Raw genomic sequence first — 23,645 nt, forward strand, 5'->3', positions numbered from 1 at the left:
AGGTGCCATCTTTTGGATGAGACATTAAACCTTAATAAATTATTATTAAAGATGAGATCGCAGAGTACTTGGAAGTGCATGATAAAGTAGGACTGAGACAGCACGGCTTTGACAAGGGGAGGTCATGTCTGACAAATCTGTTAGAGTTCTTTGAGGAGGTAACAAGGAAATTAGATAAAGGAGAATCAGTGGACGTGATTTATTTAGATTTCCAGAAGGCCTTTGACAAGGTGCCGCATAGGAGACTGTTAACTTAGTTAAGAGCCCATGGTGTTAAGGGTAAGATCCTAGCATGGATAGAGAATCGGCTGACTGGCAGAAGACAGAGAGTGGGGATAAAGGGGTCTTTTTCAGGATGGCAGCCGGTGACTAGTGGTGTGCCTCAGGGGTCAGTGCTGGAACCACAACTTTTCACAATATACATTAACGATTTGGAGGAAGGAACTGAAGGCACTGTTGCTAAGTTTGAACATGATACAAAGATATGCAGAGGGACTTGGACAGGTTAGGAGAGTGGGCAAAGAAGTGGCAGATGGAATACAATGTGGAAAAGTGTGAGGTTATGCACTTTGGAAGGAGGAATGGAGGCATAGACTATTTTCTAAATGGGAAAATGCTTAGGAAATCAGAAACACAAAGGGACTTAGGAGTCATTGTTCAAGATTCTCTTAAGGTTAATGTGCAGGTTCAGTCGGCAGTTAGGAAGGCAAATACAATGTTAGCATTCATGTCGAGAGGGCTAGAATACAAGAGCAGGGCTGTACTTCTGAAGTTGTATAGGCTCTGGTCAGACTCCATTTGGAGTATTGTGAGTAGTTTTGGGCCCCATATCTAAGGAAGGATGTGCTGGCCTTGGAAAGGGTCCATAGGAGGTTCACAAGAATGATTCCTGGAATGAAGAGCTTGTCGTATGAGGGATGGTTGAGGACTCTGGGTCTGTACTCTGAGTTTAGAAGGATGAGGGGGGATCTTATTGAAACTTACAGGATACTGCGAGGCCTAGTTAGATTGGATGTAGAGAGGATGTTTCCACTAGTAGGAAAAACTAGAACCAGAAGGCACAACCTCAGGCTAAAGGGACGATCCTTTAAAACAGATGAGGAGGAATTTCTTCTGCCAGAGTGGTGAATCTGTGGAACTCTTTGCCGTGGAAGGCTGTGGAGGCCAGGTCATTGAGTGTCTAAGACAGAGATAGATAGATTCTATCTATCTTAATAAGGAGATCAGGGGTTACGGGGAAAAGGCAGGAGAATGCTGATGAGAAAAATATGAGCCATGATTAAATGGCGGAGCAGACCAGATGGGTCGAGTGGCCTAATTCTGCTCCCAGGTCTTATGGTCGAAACCAAATTCAGCTAGGTCTAAAAGATTTCATGGTACTATTTGAAAAAGAGCAAGGGAGATCTCCAGTATTGGCCAATATTCATCCATCGATAAATATCACAAACAAAACAGGTTATTTGGTCTTCACCTCACTTCTGTTTGTGGGACATTGCTGTGTGCAAATTGGCTTCTGAGTTTCCTACATTCAGTGACTACATTTCAAAAGTACTTAATTGGCTGTTAAGTGCTTTGGACCACCCCAAGAATGAGAAAGGCACTATATAGATGCAAGTTTTTTTCCTTTCTTGTACTAATGCATGAAATACTGGTTCACTATTTTGCTGGTCTTTGACAGTGGTTAGCATATCACAGCTAAATTCAGTTTCTAATGCGAGGGGAATAGAAATCCAACAAGAGTTCATGCTTCTGATACAATTAGCGATTGCTACCCAATATACACATGTAGACATTGGGTGGGAGCAGGAAGGGATTTGGCTGTGATGCCCCCACAATTGAATGTCCCATTAATAATCACGATCTTGCCCTAATATGTGACTGAGGTAGCAAAGAGCTTCACTGCCCGTGGATTTATGAGGCAGACTTCAGGAAAGGAGATGAGGAAAATTGAAGAAGGAAGAACATTCCCAACTAATGGACCATTTTCAGAAAATGTATCTTGTTGGGGGATGGGAAAGATTTGCACTATTTGCAGGAGTTTATAATAACCAACTATCCTAACAGTGAGTATCCTAAGCGTGGCAGGACGTTTTAGTCACCTGTACATGATATTTAGGCTGAATGTTGAGTAGAGTGGTAGCTCACTCACCTCTTGAGCCTGAGTTGTGGATTCAATGCCCACACCGAAGACTTGAATACGAATAAACTAGGCTGATTCTCCAGTGCAGTACTGAGGGATTACTGCACTAGTAGAGGTGCCATCTTTCAAATGAGTTGCAGAATTGAAGCCCCATCTGCCCTCTCTGTTGGATATAAAAGATCCCATGGCACTATGCAAAGAAGAACAAGGAAATTTTCCCCAATGTCCTGGGCAGCACGGTAGCACAGTGGTTAGCACTGCTGCCTCACAGCGCTAAGGACCCGGGTTCAGTTCCTGGCTTGGGTCACTATCTGTGTGGAATTTGCACATTCTCCACGTGTCTGCGTGGGTTTCCTCCGGTGCTCCAATTTCCTCCCACAGTCTGAAAGACTTGCAGGTTAGGTGCATTGACCCGAACAGGCGCCGGAGTGTGGCGACTGGGGGTGTTTCACTGTGGCTTAATTGCATTGTTAATGTAAGCCTTACTTGTCATAGCGATCATAGAGGTTTACAGCATGGAAACAGGCCCTTTGTCCAGGCCGCCCTTTTTTTTTAAAACCCCTAAGCTAGTCCCAATTGCCCACATTTGGCCCATATCCCTCTATACCCATCTTACCCATGTAACTATCTAAATGCTTTTTAAAAGTCAAAACTGTACCCACCTCTACTACTACCTCTGGCAGCTTGTTCCAGACACTCACCACCCTCTGTGTGAAAAAATTGCCCCTCTTGACACTTTTGTATCTCTCCCCTCTCACCTGAAACCCTCTAGTTTTAGACTCCCCTACCTTTGGGAAAAGATATTGACTACCTAGCTGATCTGTGCCCCTTATTATTTTATAGACCTCTATAAGATCACCCCTCAGCCTCCTACGCTCCAGAGAAAAAAGTCCCAGTCTATCCAGCCTCTCCTTATAACTCAATCCATCAAGTCCCGGTAGCATCCTAGTAAATCTTTTCTGCACTCTTTCTAGTTTAATAATATCCTTTCTATAATAGGGTGACCAGAATTGCACACAGTATTCCAAGTGTGGCCTGACCAATGTCTTGTACAACTTCAACAAGACGTTCCAACTCCTGTATTCAATGTTCTGACCAATGAAACCAAGCATGCCGAATGCCTTCTTCACCACTCTATCCACCTGTGACTCCACTTTCAAGGAGCTATGAACATGTGCCCTTAGATCTCTTTGTTCTGTAACTCTCCCCAACGCCCTACCATTAACTGAGTAAGTCCTGCCCTGGTTCAATGTACCAAAATGCATCACCTCACATTGTCTAAATTAAACTCCATCTGCCATTCGTCAGCCCACTGGCCCAATTGATCAAGATCCCGTTGCAATTGGAGCTAACTTTCTTCACTGTCCACTATGCCACCAATCTTGGTGTCATCTGCAAACATACTAACCATGCCTCCTATATTCTCATCCAAGTCATTAATATAAATGACAAATAATAGTGGACCCAGCACTGATCCCTGAGGTACACCGCTGGGCACAGCCCTCCAGTTTGAAAAACAACCCTCTACAACTATCCTCTGGCTTCTGTCAAGAAGTCAATTTTGTAACCATTTAGATACCTCACCCGGATCCCGTGAGTTTTAACGTTATGCAGCAACCTACCATGCGGTACCTTGTCAAAGGCCTTGCTAAGGTCCATGTAGACAACATCAACTGCACTGCCCTCATCTACCCTCTTGGTTACCCCTTCAAAAAATGTGACTAATAAATAAACTTTAACTTTAGCACAGAAGACTATTCAGCCCATCATGTCTGTGCAGCCAAGAACTAGCTCTCCAGCCTAATCCCACTTTCCATTCCTTGGCCAATAGCTCTATAGGTTACGGCATTTAAAATGTAAAATCCAAGTATATTTTAAATGTAATGAGGATTTCTGCTTCTATTGCCCTTTCAGGCAGTGAACGCCAGTCCACCACCACCCTGGGTGAAAAAGAAAATTCTCAACTCCCCTCGACTCCTTCTATTAATTACAATAAAATCTATGCTTCCTGGTTATTGACCTTTCTGCTAAGAGGAATAGAGAGGATAGGAAAGACCGCTCTGGGTTTCTCATGATTTTCTAAACCTCAATTAAAGCTGAGCTTCCTCTGTCTCACAGAAAACAATTCCAGCCTATCCAATCTTTCCTCATTGTTAAAATTTTCCAGTCTTGGCAACATATTTGTAAATTTCCCCTGTGTCCTCTCTTGTCTATCCATTTCCATCTTATAATGTGGTGACCAGCACTTTATGGAGACCAGCTGTGGTCTAACTAGTATTTTATTCAATTCTAGCATAAGCACCCTGCTGTTATACGCTCGGCACATCCTGGTCTGCATCACTAAAATGGATGGTCATTATGACATTGCTGTTTGTAGGAGCTTGCTATGCGCAATTGACTTATAACCATAGAATCACTGCGGTGCAGAACGAGGCCATTTGGCCCATCGCGTCTGCACCAACTTCTGTGTTTCTTTCCTTACAACAGTGATTACACTTCAAAAAATACTTCACTGATTGTAAAGACCTTTGGGACATTGTGAGGTTGTGAAAGGTGTGAATAAAACGCAACTTATTGAGTGCTAATTTTGGCCAAAGACTGATATGTATTTCGACAAGTGTCCCTGTTGTCCTATATTCATTTCATTCTGGGTCTTTCCCCTTCCTCCACTAGCTATCCCCTACAACCAATTCTCACTAGTTCCTGCCTGAAGCAAGCACAATCTTCTGTCTGGCTCCTGTTTGTTCTCTTGGTTTTAAAGATAAGCTGGTAGTTTGCAATGATTAATATTTCTCCCAGCTATCTACTCAGTGTGGCTGTCAGTACAGTGCACAGTTTCCTTAATTTATAAATGGATCAAAGAATCCTGACCTCCCACTTGAATTTTGGACCTGTAAGGATTGCTAATAGCACACAAATCTTTGCAATGAAATGCAACCACTGCGCTTGCAGAAAAAAATGTTGATTGGGTCTTTTACTCAATCCATACAGGAAGCTTCAGAACTGGGGATAGAATGACAGATCAAAGAAGCAGAAGCCTTAAGGCATCAGCTGTAAATACCAGTATTGCTTCCTGCCAACCGTTTTTTGACTTCAGTTGAAAAACAAAATGTGTGGCTTTAGTAACAATATACCTAATTGCTATTCCCCCCCGTTTCTGGTCATTGGTTGCTATTTACCATTAGTTGTAGCTATTTTCCTCAAAAAAAATGAAACCAGCAATTGTTTAAATTTAATATATGAGACATTTTTCATCTACTTGTTCTAACAGCCTGTGTGGGACGTGGAAATTACTTCAATAATGAAGGCCACTTGTTTGCAGTTTGGGTTCAATGCTTCAATTTGTAGTTTTATTTCCCTCCTCTGTGTTCAAAATTGATCAGAATTTCCAAGTGTCACCAGACAAGGAAAGACTTTTTAGAAAGCTGGTAACTCTTTTAAACGTAATGGCCTGAACGTTGCACCCATTGGGTGCGCGCACTCGGCAGGCCCAGAAACAGATACGAAATGCGCTTCTGGGTCGCGCTCCGCCCCGGAACACGATTTGATGCGGGTTGGCCAATTAGGTGTAAAATGCTCGCTGAGAAAGGCTCAGAGTTTGGCAGCAAGAGGAGGGGACACCAAGAAAAGGGAGGGTGCGGGCTGGCGCTTCTAATTTTTAAAAAAATACTTTTCCAATTCAATCAAATCAAATCCAATTCAGAGTCTCAACAAGTTGAGACATTTCCGATCCAGGCTGACAAGACAGGGCAAGCGACCAAACCACCCTGCCCTGGGCCCGATCTACATGAGCCAAGCTGATTGGAGAAGGGGGAGGATCCTCCTCCAAGACTTGGGCTCATTTGCATCTTAGCCAAAAGGCCGAGATGCCGCTTTTAAAAATTGCTTCATATGAAACATATGAAGCCTCAATGCAACCCAATGACCCCAACCAAGCGCAGCATCCCCTCCATACTACACTTGATCTTAGCCAAAAGGCTGAGAAGCGGCTCCCTCAAGGCGGACAGCTGCTGTGGAACTGTCTAGGAGCTGCAGAGCTCTTCAAATTAAATGTGATGAAAAGACGCAACAAACTGAAACTGTCTGGGCAGCACATTGAAACACCTGGCACAGAACTCAGAAAACCTCAGTCTCCAGGCACCTTTTTAAATTTTATTTCATCCTGTTGGAAGCGGTTCAGAGGAGATTTACTAGATTGATACCTGGAATGAGTGGGTTGTCTTATGCAGATATGTTGGAAAGGCTGTGCTTGTTTCCACTGGAGTTTAGAAGAGAGGGGGTAACTTGATTGAAGTATATAAGATCCTGAATGGCATTAACAAGCTGGATGTTGAAAGAATGTTTCCTCCTGTGGTCGAGTCCAGATCTAGGAGGCACTTGTCGCCCTTTTAGGGTAGAGATGAGAATTTGTTTCGCTCAGAGGGTTATGTGACTTTGGAACGCTGCCTGAGAAGGCAGTAGATGTTCGGTCATTTAATATTTTTAAGGTGGAGGTAGATATATTCTTGTTAGGCAAAGGTATCTAACGTTATTGCTAATTGTATTGAATTCTAAATATAGGGCTGAACAACAGAAATTCAAATTGCATTCTTTACATCACTAAGGTTTGAATTTTCTTTGTTAAAATTGGAATTTTTACTCAGAAAATAACTGCAATGTCTCTTGTGTTACAAATTTGTCATGAAGGAGGAACATTACAGATAAATTTAGATTTTCTGTTTTAATTTACATTAGTGAGATGTGAATCAATTTTACACTGGCCTCCAGCGTGTTTCCCAATCCGCTACGGCAGGCACCCAACAGAAGATCCTGCGGGAAATTTACACTAGTGTAAAACCGATTTTGGGACTACCAATGAATTCTCATGCCCTCTGCCCAACGCTGAATCTGCAAGCTGGGCATAGGAAAATTCGACAGATTGAATCAATGAAGGTTTTAGTCAGGATCTCTTCATAGCTGAAACGTCACACTATTAACATGGAATTCATTTTCATGTTGTAAGTCCTGTTTTTCCACACACGCAGGCAGACACCCCCCCCCCCCCCCCCACCCCCACCCCCCACCGTCCCGTCCCGTGGTTGCTGTGTCTCTTTCTCTCTTTCCATCTCTTTCCCCTTCCTGAAATCCTCTCTTTTCCTCTCACATCACTGCTAGTGTTCGCAGCTCCTCCAAGCCCAGACTGATTTTCTCCCACATTTGCTGCTGATAAATTCTAGTGAGCCTTTTGAACAGTTGCTCCTCTGGCTTACTGGAATGACTTCATCCCACTAGTTGGATGAACCTGGTCTAAAGTTCTGTGTCTATACTAAGGTAACTATATTCTAAAATGATGAATGCTGATAATGCACGGGAGCAAGTAAGGGGGAAACATCATACATAATTCCTAGTCCGGGAATCGAACCCAGGTCCCACAGCTCCAGGGACCTGAGTTCGATTCCCGGCTTGGGTCACTGTCTGTGTGGAGTTTGCACATTCTCCTCGTGTCTGCGTGGGTTTCCTCCGGGTGCTCCGGTTTCCTCCCACAGTCCAAAGATGTGCGGGTTGATTGGCCATGCTAAAATTCCCCCTTAGTGTCCTGGGATGTGTAGATTAGAGGGATTAGCGGGTAAAATATGTAGGGATATGGGGGTAGGGCCTGGGTGGGATTGTGGTCGGTGCAGACTCGATGGGCCGAATGGCCTCTTTCTGTACTGTAGGGTTTCTATGATTTCTATGATTTCTAGTCCTGATCACCATCAAGTGAATCTTGTTGCAAAAGGTGATTGTGTGGACATTAAATGAAGAGAAAATGGCTTCCTCCCCATAGTTAGGCTCACGTGAATTGGGTGAAGACAATTGGAACCATGAGACCATCTGCCAAAGTAAATGAGTGCCTTCAGAAGGGAGAAAATAGAAAGGACCTTTTTAAGTTTTTGGTCTTGTTTTAAAGTGGCTGCATTTTTTAAAGTGGAAATGGTACCAAAATGATCTATAATAACTAATAATAAAAAGCAAGCTACTCCCCAGTCAAGAAGCTTAAAATTTGTGAGCGGTGAAATATTTGTTTTTAAAAAGTATAAAGAACATTTTTCACCATATTTATCAAATATTCAAAAAGTGCGCTCCATGTCCTGGAACCTCAACTATATGAGTAAATGTTTTGCTGCACAATGCAAGTCAATAACCAGCTAGCAAGTTCTTATTCATCCGATGACTTGTTAAGTGTAGTCTTGTACCTATGAAGTGCCACTTAAAATCAGGATCCTACATGACGGTATTTATTAAATCAAGTAGGATTTAGTATCAGGAAATAGTGTATTTGGTTCAATCGCAATAATTATAATAAAATATTTGAACCCCTTCTGACAAATGTAGCTGGATCACAGGGGTGATAAGGAACATCCAAAAACAAGAAATGTTTGAAATCTGGACATTATTATAAGCCATGCATGAATTTCAATTCTTATTAAATGAGTGAAATAACTCACCAGCTTGTTGGGTTAGGTGCAGCATTGGTGCAGTTGCTCGCCGGACGAGTTATTGGGTTTTCATTCCGGTCCTTTCCTGCGCTCCATGTGGTTCAAGCAGCCCTTGACCCTTGCCGACCTGAGAACCAGCAAATTCCAAAATCTGCACGGACCTAAAGTCCTGACGTACTGGCTTTGAGATACTGTACCTAAATGGGTAACAGGAAGAAAAAATATATAACTGATGACAAACATGGGAAGATTTTAATGCAAAGAGCTCCTTATGCATGCTTAATATTTCAAATTAATAACCAGCTATGAAGACTCTGTTCATCCAGCAGCTAGGATAAGAGTACCTTTGACTTCAGGGTTATACAACTGGAAGTTATTTGTTTGGCCAACCTGCCTAATTTTTGTCCTGATTTTTGATCTGGAATCCCAGTTTAACACCAGCATCGAAGTTGAAGGTTTCACTTGATGGTATTCTGTGACAGAATTCTGGGTTACAGTGTCCTAAGGATAGGTAAGGTTTGGTGACTAGCCTTTTCCCTCCCAGGTATGGTGACAAGTTTAAATACAAACATCCTGCAAATATAACTTTGCCAGCAAATTTTAATGAATGAAAAAATAAATGGATGACAACAATAAGAAAATGCAATTCAAATCAGCATCTGGGAAAAAAACTATTATTTTGGGAGTGACTCTTCATTAGATATTTTAGTTAAAAATAACAAAACTATTACTCTCATTGAGACATCAATTGACTCGTCATTTTCCAGCATTTTTAGGTTTCAGTTTAGATTGTCAGTACTTTATTTTTTGCGTCTGCTAAATGAAAATAAATCTTGTTGGCTTCCATTTTTTAAAAGCTGCATAATACCCTTCCATGAACTGTTTTATCAGTACATTCTGTTTGACCTCTCAGGCGAGAAATACATGATAAAAATTGTAAACATTTTTTATCAAGAGTTGGAGCCAATTGTTGTACAGTACATGCTTAGCTCCATATGTACATTTTTGTGTCCCTCTGCTATCTGCTTTTTTTAAAGTTGCATGTTATTATCTTGAGGCTTTATATGACTTATGTGGTATTCTCTCATTTTCTTTCATTTCCATCTATTATCTTTTTTCTTTTCGTTTTGTTTCCAAGTTCATTAGTTCTGGTAATATCCTGAGTTTATGTTTCATTGCAGTTTGGCTGGAAGCAAAATGATTTTGACCTGTTGGCTGCTGGAAGGTAAAGCTTTTTCTGTGCTGTGTTTTTACTGTCTATGGATTACATGTTTCATGTGTTTATAAAAGTTATCTTTTCTCATGGACATTATTTCTGCCTTTCTGTTGTTTAAAAGTTACTCACTTGGGAAATTATTTTTTTTAAACGTGTTTACATTTTGTTTATTCATTCATTTTAGTTGTATCATCATAGAATCGTTGCAATGCAGAGGAGGCCATTCGACCCATCGAGTCTGCATTGACTCTCTGACAGAGTATCTTACCCAAGCCCTCTCCACCACCCTATCCCGTAAACCCATACATTCCCCATGGCTAATCCATATAACCTATGCGTCTTGGGACACTAAGGGGCAATTTAGCATGGCCAGTCCACCTTACCTGCACATCTTTAGATTGTGGGCCAGAGCCATGCAGACTTGGGTGGGGGCCTTGCTGGGATGTTTGGGGTTGAGAATTTTCATAGGGTGAGGGATGAGAACACTGTCGGATGTGAGGGAGGCGGGAGAACACTGTTGGTCAGGAGAGAGTGGGGTGGACATTGTCAGTGGTGAAGGGGGGGGGGTATCAACACTGTCAGTGTTGAAAATAACGCATATTAAAATATTTTAATGCGATTGCATAACATAGTTGGTGAGAACACTTGAGCTTTCTCAGATGTGGGATCAAATTCAAAGCATATCTGAAGCTAAAAATGTATCTCTTGCCAACCTTTAATTCTTCAATTACTATGTAACCAACTATCACAGGCCTCAGCCAATGCATCAGTCTGTAGTACAATACTGCCCCAAAGTTCAGTGGTGGTGTTACTGATTCCACACTTTTCTAGCAATTCTATAGGATTAAGCAGTCTGGAAAATGATAAATCACACATTGGTGCAGCAGGTTGGGATTTTCTTTACATAATAGGGCTTATTTACATGAAAGTGTCACCTTGGAACTAATCTGGTGTCATTTAGTTATATTACTTGATATCTAGACGTTGTGGTTCCACATTACTGGATAACTGATCATTAAACGTCCAACTTTATATAATCAAAATATATAGGAAACAGGCAGCAGAATTAGTTACTAAAACTTTCCATCTGTATGCTGTTGTTGAAGTGACAAGTGTGGAGTAACAGCAGATATGATTTGATCCTGCAGATACTGATAATGTTGCATCACTATTTTCCATGGACTAGAATACTGTAGTTAACAAGTAAGGCATCAACAACAACTTATATCTATATAGCACCTTTAACGTAACAGAATGTCCCAAGGTGCCTCACAGGAATGTCATAAAACAAAGTATGACACTGAGCCACAGAAGGAGATATTGGTCAGATGACCAAAACTTTGGTTAAAGAAGTAAGTTTTAAGGACTGTCTTAAAGGAGGAAAGTGAGGTAGAGAGGTGGGGAAGGAATTCTAGAGCTGGGGCCTGGGCAACTAAAGGCACAGCCACCAATAGTGGAGCAATTAAAATTGAGGATGCACAAGACGCCAGAATTAGAGGAATGCAGATATCTCAGAGGGTGTGGAGCTAGAGGAGACTACAGAGACTGGAGAGGTGAGACAATGGTAAGATTTGAAAACCAGGATAAGAATTTTAAAATTAAGCCGTTATGCTTGACCAGGAAGCAATATAGGTCAGCGAGCATGGAGATGTTAGAGGAACAGGACCTGCTGTGAATCAAGACATGGGCAACAGAGTGTTGGATAATTCTAGTTTATAGAGGGTAGAGTCTGGAAGAATTGCCAGGCGTGCATTGGAATCATCAAGTTTAGACATGATAAAGTCATGAATGCGGTTTCGGCAACAGCTGAGCTGAGATGGGCAACGCTGGACTTAAGTCACAGAGATGCAAAAAAGCAGTTTTAGCGATGGTGCAAATATGAGGTTGCATGCTCAAAGTTTGCAGACCTTTAAGCTTGACGTACACTCATGCTTCCTATCTTCAGACTGGTCCATTCTACAGTCTTTTCAAACTACACTTGTTTTCATTAAAGTCATTAAAACCTAATTGAAATTTCTCCCCTTTTATGCCTTATCAAAGAAAGAAAACTACAAAATTGACTTTGAAGATTTGTTTTTTTTAAATAAACTGAATGAATGTGAAGAAGCCAACAGTAATACTTGTGTGTCTTTGAGGGTGTGTTGCTCGCTTTTCCACCCTAACCCCACTTTATTTCCTTCCCATAATTTCACTAATTTAGATTGTTGAGGATGAGATTATTTATTCTGAAGGCATATTTCTCCTTACTATATTAAAGGTATCCCTTGCAATTTGCTGAAAACAGCTACTAAACTGTGCATGGGTACAACCTGGGATTATGTTACCAACAGGTTTCCTTTGTTCCTTGTGTGGAACTGCCTGACCTCTGCTCAAAACCCCATCACCCATGGTGACCTGGTAGAGATAGGGACATTGATTTGTGGCTGACATCATGGGCAGACACCTTTTATTTCAGGCACAATGGAGGTAATTTTCAACTTTCAGTGATAGCATTAAAGAGGCAATACTGACCATCACCTATTGTACATCCTGTCCAACTTTCCTTTGAAGTCACGTAAAAGTTACACATACCTCCAACATGTTGTTTCTCCGTTGTAGAACATCAAAAGTAAGTTTATTATATAAGCTGTGTCACCAGGAAGGACAGTACAGGAGGTATACTTCAAAATATAGTTGAAGATGTAAGCTATCTTAAGATCCCCATGCAGACTGATAATTTATTTTGAAAATGATTAATTTCCTAGTGACTGAAATAAACTAAGGGACAAGATTTCACATTTTAAGACTTTTACTATAACAAACATACCAATTAAGATCATCACTTGAGCTTTTAACATGGCTAATTACGCTTGCTAGAAATTCATGCACAAGGACACGTTCTCTGCAAACAAAAGGAATATGTTCAAGCCGTGTGTCTTTTTTGAACTTTGCGGGAGCTTGGAGAGCCTATGGTTGCCCTTGTTTTCTCCATGGTAATGCCTCGACCATGGTAATACCTCAAACAATTGGCGTTGACTTGCCAACCAATCAACACCGCTTTCTCCTGGGGCAAAGGTTGTTGTGATTATTTGAAATTTGCATTCTGAGTTTGTCCGGATGCTTTGGCAACATGTCTCCCTTTTCAAAAATATTTATTTTCTATTTACAAATAAATTAATAATTAGAAATTGAATACACCTATTAGTTTCCATTGTAACACTATACAAAAAGGAATTAACTACTCTTGTGGAAAACTGAATAATGTGTCATTGAGCTTCACCAGACTGGATAAGTACATTCTTATTAAATTCAAATTTATTTTTCAAATGGTCATATATTAAAGCATTTTGTCACTGATATTTACAACTTAGACTTGTGTTGTACCCATTTAAAATTGTAACACTGGCAGGACTGAGTATTGATTTCTCCCTCAATTTTTCAGGATTAATGCAACACTGGCAAGATCACATTTATAGCCCATCCCTAATTTCCCTAAGAAGTGGGTATGGTGGATTCTTGCTTTCACAGGACAAGAAAATAAGGACATAGAAATAAGAGCAGGAGTAGAGCTTCATGAGTCTATTCTGCCATTCAGTACAACCATGGCTTATCCTTGGCCGCAATTATACTTTTGCTGGCATTTACGATTGTGAAAAGTGCAGACTAAATGCAGAATAACATTAGCTGGACTGTACATTAGCAATTTCATGGGAGCATTCAACTCCTATGCCACTTTTTCCACACCAGCCATGTTTAATGGCATCTTTTAATGAGACTGTTGGGTGGTGCTAAGAGGAATTTTGCATTATGTTCTGAGCGAGACAGGTGAAATTAATTTTGCAACACATCTTGCAGCCAGCAGGGGGAGATGGTTTCCAAATTTTCACTCTGGATTCGATTTGACACAGTTCCCAGAGGTGATGGGGCGTTTTGAACCATTGTACTGTGCAGTTCACTGAGCTGTTCTGAACTTTGAATTTTCATCTTGCTTATCTCGGAAAGATGTGTTTCTAAGTTTTACAGTACATTACTTTTTCATTTGGTCTTTAGTCTTGCAGGTCATCTGATTGAATGTGGAGCCCAGTGTACAGGTGGAATATTTACAGATTGGCACCGAGTTCCTGACTGGTAATAAAATAATTCTTACATTTTTCTCTTTCAAAAAAAATTGGCAACTCATATTTTTCTTGATTTTAATGCATGTATGCTCAATATCTTTATCCAAAAGAGAAAATGTTGGAAAATCCCAGCAGGTCTGGCAGCACCTGTAAGATGAGAAAAGAGTTGATGTTTCAAGTTCAGGTGAATCCTTTGGAGATTGGGTTGCCATTTAAAAATGGTGGCCTTGTCATGGAAGAATAGCGCTGGTTGGCAGGTTGCTTGAAATTAGCATATTTGTATCTTTCAGGTGGGCAAATCCCAAATGAAATATGCTGCTAGCGCCAGTGGGAAGCACTCTGTTTTCCCGCCAGCTTGGGCACTTGCGCTCAGAACGGAAGAATTGGGGCCTCTGTGTTATCGGGTTGCTAATTTCTTAAGATATTCCTGAACCTCACAGGCAGGTCAGTCTGCAAAATTGTGAGAGAGCTGAGAGATAGGGGCTGCCAGTCCTGCACCTGAAGCAGAGAAAGTGCTGTCTTTATTATTCACCAGGAAGGAGGCAGAACGGAGCTTATGCGAAACTTGAAGAAACCCAAGTTTGTGAGGATTTGATTGAGGATTGAAGTTTCGCCTAGCTTTGGCCAGAGGGAATAATCTCCATGTGAAGGATCACCATGACAATCAATTCTGGGAAAGACTGAAAGAAGCAGACTGTCTGAAGTGGAAAATAGCTTTACACTGAATCTGAGAGAATAAGGAGTGCACTAAAGGGACAGAGTAAAGTATAACCATGGCAGGGGATTTTTGGTCACTTTAAAAGTTAAATTGAGAAACTTTCCTGTAGTTTAGCATATAATTTGCCTGCAAAAATAGTGATTAGTTAAAGTTGCTTTTAGTTTATCACAGTACAAGCCTTAAAACTTTAAATCTCGTGGTGTGATCTTTTCAGCTGGTCACTGGATTTCAAATATCTTTTCAAATATTTTTGGTTTCTCCGGAGATTGTGACAAATGTGAGACTGCCTAACTTTGTTTAAATAAGGCTTTAAATAAAGCTTTGTTTAAATAAGGCTTTAAATAAAGCTTTGTTTAAATAAGGCCTTTGTAATCATGATCATTCTTGACCACCTTCAGTCACTTCTGCACTTTGGATTTTTAATGTTTGATGTGTCCTACGTTATACCATTAACTAGAAACCATCAGAGCAACCCAGTCCTTAAGCAGAGGTGAAAATGGATGCTTCTCCTTTGTCTACTGATCAAAGCGCAAACACAAGAGTCACGGCCTCTGGCAGTCTCAAAAAAACATTTAAAATTATGGACTGGTAGTCCTCTGGAGATGTAAAGTATTTAAAACAGAAATTGAGGGTTGGAGGGGGAGGTAACTATTAAAGGCATCAGATGGTGCAGTGTTGAGCGCCACGTAGAGCAGAAAGATCCCATATTTCATTCCTGTGCCTGGAATTTCCACATGTATCATTGGTTTAGAAGACTGGCAGACCCCCTGGAGAAATGGCACAAGCCACTAAACCAGGCCTCCTCCCCAGGGTTCTGACGATCTAATACTGACGTTGTGGCAGGAGATTAGAGCTATAATTACCATCAGTGTTCCGATGACTCTGCTGCAAGGTGCACGTAGATGGATGTCATCTGAGAGCAAGAACATGTCATCAGGGCCTCACAGATTGCCTGATGTCAAAATCTCATTGCCTGAGCTCAAGCTTGAAGGGTGACCTCTTGACTGAGGCACCAAAGAGTTGCACTGCTTCTGGAGCGTGACCTGAGTTTCAGTCTGGAGCTCAAGCCAAAAAGTAAATGAGAGAGGTTATTGTAGAGCAGAATCAGAATAGTAATGAAGCATTAATATCCAGGATTTAAGAGAAGTGCATTCAGTCTAACCAGCTCACAAGGATCTAATTTATTCAATAAAAAATAAAATCTATCCCAAACTTATCTTCCTAGGTAAGCAGTTTATAAAGATCCTTTTGAATTGCAGGATTCATCCAGTACAGTCAGCCCAATGGAGTTACAGTAAACAACATTTACAATGTTTGTAAATTGACACCTGGTTTTGACTTTCCCACATTATTTGCCACCTCACGATGCCATATTATTGGTGCCCATGTTATGTGCATTGGTGTTCAGATGCTGTTTGCAATCAGTACTTGATGCCTTTGTTTTTCTAAACACTTTCTTAAATTTTGAGTTTCTTGGCCCATAGTAATTGCAGAAAAGCGTAAAAGCGTAAAGCAAGAGATGTTTTTCCTTCTGAGAAATGTAGAGCAATTGCTATGGAAACAATAATGGAAATAATTAAGAGGTCTGAAAAAGGTGAGACGCATACTGAAATTGGTAGAGCTTTGGATATTCCTGAACAATTAATGAGGGCATCCTGAAAGACAAGGCAAGAATTGAGGAACATGTCAAGGGTTTTGTTTGCAATCAATTGGATTTATTGCTCAGGTTGAGAAACTGTTCATAGTTTGGCTCGTGGACCAAAATCAATGCTGTGCTCTTGTGAGTTTAGGCATAATTCAGGAAAAGGCTATGAGTCTTCTAAAGAAGCCACTGGGGAAGAGTTCTATTGCTGAGCCTTTTAATGCAAGTAGGAGATAGTATATGTGTTTTAAAGACAGGGTCAATTTGCATTACATCAAGGTCTCAGGTGAAGCTGCCAGTGCTGTTGAGGAGACAGTTTGTGTTTTCCTTGAGACATGGCTGAAATCATTGAAGCAGATGGTCAAGTGCTCAGCAGGTTTTTAATGTTGATGAACTGAGCTCTTTCGGGGGAAGAAAAAATGATCACAGACATACTTTGCCAAGAAGAGAAACCCATTTCAAAGCTGCTAACAATAAGTTCACTCTTCTGCTCGGTGCAATGCTGCAGGTGACTTTAAACTTAAGCCTTTGCTTATATACCATTCAGAATATCTCAGGGATTCCAAAGGATATTCCAAGGCATTTCTCCCAGTGATGTGGAAATCCAGCCGTAAAGGTGTGGGTGTGTAGGAACATCTTTGACAATTGGATTAACCCTAATTTTGTACCAAGTGTCAGCGATTGTTGCAGCAGGATAATCTTGAATTTAAAAATATTGTTATTCCTCAACAATGCTCCTGGTCATCCAACCACCCTTAATGACATGCATCTTGACATCGAAGCCGTCTTTCTGCTCCCCTCCCAATATCATGCCACTGTTGCAATCCATGGACCGGGGTTAACTGCGTTCTTTAAAGCCTACTACCTTAGGCAGATATTTTCTGAGGCCATCAGAGGAACTGAGAAAGTGGACCAACTCGTAAGGAATTCTGGAAGGGCTTCAACATTTACCATGCAGTTAAGAACATAACTGAGGCATGGAATGAAGTCACAGAATCAAATTCACATGGTGTTTGGAGAAAATTGAGTACTGAGTTTGTATATGACTTCTGAGGTTTTGTGGACATTGTTAAAGAAGTGACCAGAAATGTTGTTGAAATGAGTAAAGAACTCAATTTAGACATTGCACCAAAAGATGTTGATGAGTTGTTGGCATCACATTCTGAAAGATTAACTAATGGGGACCTCACTGAATGGAAGAGCAACAGGAAGAAGAAGATGCAACCGCTGTTGAAGAGATTCCTCCTCATAAATCTTAGCTGCACACATGTTGGCTGAGGTATTACAACATTTGGAATCTGCCATGTCCCTGTTTTTGGAACATGACCCCAACATTGAATGCAATGCATTAGTGATAGGAGCATGTGCAACATGTACAGCTGCTATTGAGAAACTTACAAGGAGAAGAGAGCATCTGTCCAAAATGTCCTTGGACACGTTCTTTAAGAAAGCAGATAAGACTCCAGAAAACCTGAAGTCAAGAATCCTAAGGAGACTCCAGCCAACGTCCATTCAAAGTCCCAAACCAAAGTCCAGACCCACCATGAGCCCAGGAATTATGAAGACAATTTGCTGTAAAGTTTTAAAATTTGTCTATGCTTTGTAGATAATTTGTAGGTAATGTATTGTACATGTCTATAATTTCTTTTAACGTCAATAAATATGTTCCTGTTGACATATCACTCGAATTGATTGAGTACAAAATTCTGGTGGTTTTTTGAGAACAGGTTATTGGATTCAGGAACCAACTGTCATTTATAATGTGCTTCTGCATTGGTTCTGAGTTAAGACATTTCAATTTCAAGTTTAAAAATGTATTAATTAATGTCATAAGTGGGCTTACATTAACACTGCAATGGAGTTACTGTGAAAATCCCCTAGTTGCCACACTCCGGTGTTCGTTCGGGTACACTGAGGGAGAATTTAGCATGGCCAATGCACCGAACCAGCATGTCTTTCAGGCTGTGGGAGGAAGCCGGAGCACTCGGAGGAAACCCGTGCAGATTCCTCACAGACAGTGACGCAAGCCGGGAATCGAACCCGAGTCACTGGTGCTGTGAGGCAGCAGTGTTAACCTTAGAATCTCTACAGTGCAGAAGCAGGCCATTTGGCCCATTGAGTCTGCACCGACTCTCCAAAAGAGTATCTAACCCATGCCCCATCCCTGTAACCCCATGCATTTATTCCGCTAATCCCCCTAACCTACAGATCTTGGGACACTAAGGGGCAATTTAGCATGGCCAATCCATCTAACCTGCACATCTTTGGAGTGTGGAAGGGAACTGGAGCACCCAGAGGAAACCCATGCAGACACTGGGAGAACGTACAGACTCCACACAGTTACCCAAGGCCGGAATTGAACCTGGATCCCTGGCACTGTGAGGCAGCAGTGCTAACAACTGCGCCACCGTGCTGCCCACCCACTGTGCCACCATGCTTTGCCTGGGCAAAGCAGCCAGCATAATTAAGGACCCCACGCACCCCGGATATTCTCTCTTCCACCTTCTTCCTTCGGGAAACAGGTACGAAAGTCTGAGATCATATACCAACCGACTCAAGAACAGCTTCTTTCCTGCTGCTGTCAGACTTTTGAATGGACTTACCTTGCATTAAGTTGATCTTTCTCTGCACCCTAGCTATTACTGTAACACTACATTCTGCACTCTCTTGTTTCTTTTTCTATGAACGGTATGCTCTGTCCGTATAGTGCGCAAGAAACAATACTTTTCACTGTATGTTAATACATGTCAATAATAAATCAAATCAAATCAAAATCAAATCAAAAAGATGCATTTTTCTGGAAACAATAGTCATAGTCATAGAGGTTTACAGCGTGGAAACAGGCCCTTCGGCCCAACTTGTCCATGCCGGCCTTTTTTTTAAACCACTAAGCTAGTCCCAATTGCCCGCATTGGCCCATATCCCTCTATACCTATCGTACCCACATAACTGTCTAAACACTTTTTAAAAGACAAAATTGTACCTAGCTCTACTACTACCTCTGGCAGCTTGTTCCAGACACTCACCACCCTGTGCGTGAAAAAATTGCCCCTCTGGACACTTTTGTATCTCTCCACTCTCACCTTAAACCTATGCCCTCTAGTTTTAGACTCCCCTACCTTTGGGAAAAGATATTGACTATCTAGCTGATCTGTGCCCCCCATTAATTTATAGACCTCTATAAGATCACCCCTCAACCTCCTACGCTCCAGAGAAAAAAGTCCCAGTCTATCCAGCCTCTCCTTATATCTCAATCCATCAAGTCCCGATAGCATCCTAGTAAATCTTTCCTGCACTCTTTCTAGTTTAATAATATCCTTTCTACGATTGGGTGGCCAGAACTGTACACAGTGCTCCTTCCTAAAGGTGGCTTTAAGTGAATAATTAACAACTTATTTTATTCAACCAACTGGGAACTTTAACTAAACCAGTTACAATTTTAATTAAAGGATGGTTCGACTGAAATGCTGTTCAAATAAAGATAAGGATCATTTAGTACCAAAACAGTAATAACAGAATCTTAGTCACTCTCAAAAAAACTAGATACAACCAGGTCTGGTGGCTTGGAAAAGATTTGGAGGTTCTTCTGTAGTTGTCCGCTGTCTGTAAGCGCTGTCTGATTGGGTACTTTTCACTGGTTGAATGGTGAGTTCTCTTAAGGCATATCTGAAGCTGGCAGAGTTAAGAACTAACTGTTGATCTAACTGCCTTTAACTGCTTCAGCTGATCTGACCCTGGTTCTGGCTCAAGTGATGTTCCTCTGAGAAGGCTGTTGCTCTGGCCTTTATACTTGCGATGACCTCACAATGTTCTTACACCACGATTGGTCTGAGGTTGTCAACAACAGCAAATTCAAATCAGATCGGCTCTTAATGGCTGATTGTCTTTTTTTTAAACTGATAGCTATCAGAATCATCATAGAAATAGAAATCATAGAAACCCTACAGTACAGAAAGAGGCCATTCGGCCCATCGAGTCTGCACCGACCACAATCCCACCCAGGCCCTACCCCCACATCCCTACATATTTACCCACTAATCCCTCTAACCTACGCATCTCAGGACACTAAGGGCAATTTTGAGCATGGCCAATCAACCTAACCTGCACATCTTTGGACTGTGGGAGGAAACCGGAGCACCCGGAGGAAACCCACGCAGACACGAGGAGAATGTGCAAACTCCACACACAGTGACCCAAGCCGGGAATCGAACCCAGGTCTCTGGAGCTGTGAAACAGGAGTGCTAACCACTGTGCTACCTGTTACCTGTTACCAAGGCAACCCTGATGCTTGGCCCTCAAAACAAATGTCACAACTCAGAGTTGCCCCTTAGTGTCCAAGATGCGCAGGTTAAGGGGACCGGTCATGCCAAACTGACCCCCAGTGTCCAAAGATGTGCAGGCCAGGCGGACCGGCCACGCCAAAATGCTCCTTTAGTGTCAGGGGGATTAGCAGGGTAGATACAGGGATAGGGCCCAGGCGGGACCGCGGTCGGCGCAAACTCGACGGGCCAAATGGCCTCCCCCTACACCGCCGGGACTCCATGATTCTTTGAAACACACAAGAGGATTCCAATATTGAACAGAAAGGTGAGACGTGAGAAATTTACTTCACGGGATACAATGGGACTTCAGAATCAGACGGACCGCGAAGTACATTCAGCCCATCGCGCCCATCCTGGCTCTTTGCAAGAGCTCGCCAAAGATCGCCCTGCTCTTGCTCTGTAGCCCTATGTTACGACAGAGAAGTTAATCCCTTTTACCTCACTTTGTAATGCAGTAAAAGTGTTTGGAGAGGTGTTAATTGTTCTACATTAACGTTTGGAGGTTCAATAATATAAATACCTGACGCACGCTTTAAGTGAATAATTAACAAGCTATTTTATTCAACCAACCGGGAACTCTTAACTAAACAAGTGGCATATAAATTTAAGGAAGGTTCGACTGAAGTGCTGTTCAAATAAAGACAAGGATCATTCAGTACCAAAACAGTAATAATAGAATCTTAGTCGCTCTCAAACAAACTACATACAACCAGGTCTGGTGGCTTGGAAAAGATTTGGAGGTTCTTCTGTAGTTGTCCGCTGTCTATAAGTCTGATTTGGTACTTTTCACTGGTTGAATGGTGAGTTCTCTTAAGGCATATCTGAAGCTGGCAGAGTTAAGAACTAACTGTTGATCTAACTGCCTTTAACTGCTTCAGCTGATCTGACCCTGGCTCTGGCTCAAGCGATGTTCCGTAAGTCTGAGGACTGCCTGTATATGGATTAGTTAGTCCATTACATTTTCATGACTTTTTATTAGATAGTACCACTCTCTGGAAACTGCTTATCTGTTTAAATCGTTGTTTCATCCATTTCCAGGGATAACATTGGTTTTCCAGTGGTGGAGTGTTCCTCTGATGGGAGTTTTGTCCTTTCTAAACCACCTAAAACTGGAGGCTTGGTATCATTTGGTACTGTTGCTGAGCAGCTTGTATATGAAATAGGCGATCCCCGACGTTACCAATTGCCTGATGTCATCTGTGATTTCTCCGAGGTTACCCTGTTGGAAATACCAGGTCTGCTACTTCTATCACCTCTTTAATATACACAAATCAATATTTTAAATGGTTAGTATTAGAGTCTACAAACATTAATTTACCATTGCTGCTCATACAGATAAAAATACCTCCATGTTATAGAATATAGTGGAGAAATTGTTCATTGTATTGTAATATATTTAAATACAGCATAAAAGTTCCAGCAACCATTAACTCCAAATTGTCACTCTGCAAGATCATTAACACTTAGGCTGTGGGAAATTAGAGCTTTCAAGACCGGGACTGGTACGTTTTTGTAAGGTAACGGTGTCAAGGCATATAGAGCTAAGATAAGTTTCTATGATTTCTAAGCAAATTGAACCAAAGTATAGATCAGCCATGGTCTAACTGATTGACAAACAGCTCAAGGGACAGAATTATCTACCTGAATTCCTAAATGAGAAAAAAACTAACCTGATATAGATGCTCATAACTTCTAGACTTTGGGTGAAAGCATATGCCAATAATCTGCCAAAAAGCAGATTGGAGAGAGCTTATCTCTCCACTTTGTTCTACAATGCCTAACTTCACTACCCAGAGTGGAAAAATTGTCAATTTCTCAACATTTAACATACCTCATGTTGATAAGAATGCCTTTAAAATAATCAGTAATGGAATTATAGTAATACAGACATTTTTAAAAAATAATTATTGGGGCGACATGGTGGCACAGTGGTTAGCACTGTCGCCTCATAGCGCCAGGGTCCCAGGTTCAATTCCAGCCTCGGGTTACTGTCTGTGTGGAGTTTGCACATTCTCCCCATGTCTGCGTGGGGTTTCCTCCGGGTGCTCCGGTTTCCTCCCACAGTCCAAAGATGCACAGGTTAGGTTCATTGGCCATGCCAAATTGACCCTAGTGTCAGGGGGATTTGTAGGTTAAATGTGTGCAGTTGCGAGAATAGGGCCTGAGTGGGATTGTGGCTGGTACAGACTCGATGGGCCGAATGGCCTCCCTCCTTCTGTATTGTAGGGATTCTCTGATGATATGGAGTCATGTTTTACATCGGAGTAAATGTGTGACTCGTTTGACCTCACCTGCCGTCAATCACTGGGCGCATTTCCTCACATTCAATATCAGGAACATCATTATAATAAATTAACATACCATTATCAGGCCCATACACTGAAATCATCATTCCATTATTCTGCCCCTCCCTCTACCCCCCAACTTCCATCCACATTGGCATGACAGCAGAATGGCATGAATTATAACTGATCCTTGAAGATGTGTGCACCTGGCAAGCACACCTCCCAGGGGAGGTCACCGGAGTGCAGCACTGAGGCGGGGGGGAGGGGGGGGGTGGGGGTCGTTCTGGGCACCCTGGCACCGCTTGGAAACCCCTAGGCAGTTCCAAGGTTAATTGGATTGGTTGCTGTGCACTGGGGAAACCTTTAAAAATGGTGTCCCAATCCTCGCAGCTCGAAGTCACTGGCGGGGTGGGTGAATCAGGACACCCCGCCAGCATGGGACTCAATCGTTGAAGTTTTTGTTCAGAGTGCTGCACTATATGATGGAGAAAGTCGTCATTGCTGTTGGTGGCTTCAATGCTGCTTTTCCTTTCCGCCTTTGGCCTTTACCGATTTCCTGGAAAATTTCACCCTGTGGGTGTAAGTATGGTCTTAAACTTAAATAAAGGCAAGGGTATAAGGACAGAGATGGCTAAAGTGAATTGGGAAAATAGGTAAAGAGGTGGGTCAGTAGAGAAACAATGACAGATATTTACAGAGATATTTCATAACTGTCTGCAAAAGTGTCCCAGTGAGAAAGACAGACTATAAGAAAGATGCACATACAT

The 23,645-nt window shown here is 41.8% G+C and overlaps 1 protein-coding gene across 1 annotated transcript in view; it reads left to right on the forward strand.

Moving 5' to 3' along the window:
* Positions 1–23,645, forward strand: part of LOC144507181 (uncharacterized) — a 181,665-nt gene that overhangs the window by 102,473 nt on the left and 55,547 nt on the right. The window contains exons 7-9 of the mRNA XM_078234098.1: positions 9,780–9,823; positions 13,844–13,921; positions 21,632–21,828. Coding sequence (XP_078090224.1) covers positions 9,780–9,823; positions 13,844–13,921; positions 21,632–21,828 — 319 coding nt within the window. The remainder of the gene's footprint in view (positions 1–9,779; positions 9,824–13,843; positions 13,922–21,631; positions 21,829–23,645) is intronic.

Source organism: Mustelus asterias, chromosome 1, assembly GCF_964213995.1.
Source record: "Mustelus asterias chromosome 1, sMusAst1.hap1.1, whole genome shotgun sequence".
NCBI classification, from domain to species: Eukaryota; Metazoa; Chordata; class Chondrichthyes; order Carcharhiniformes; family Triakidae; genus Mustelus; species Mustelus asterias.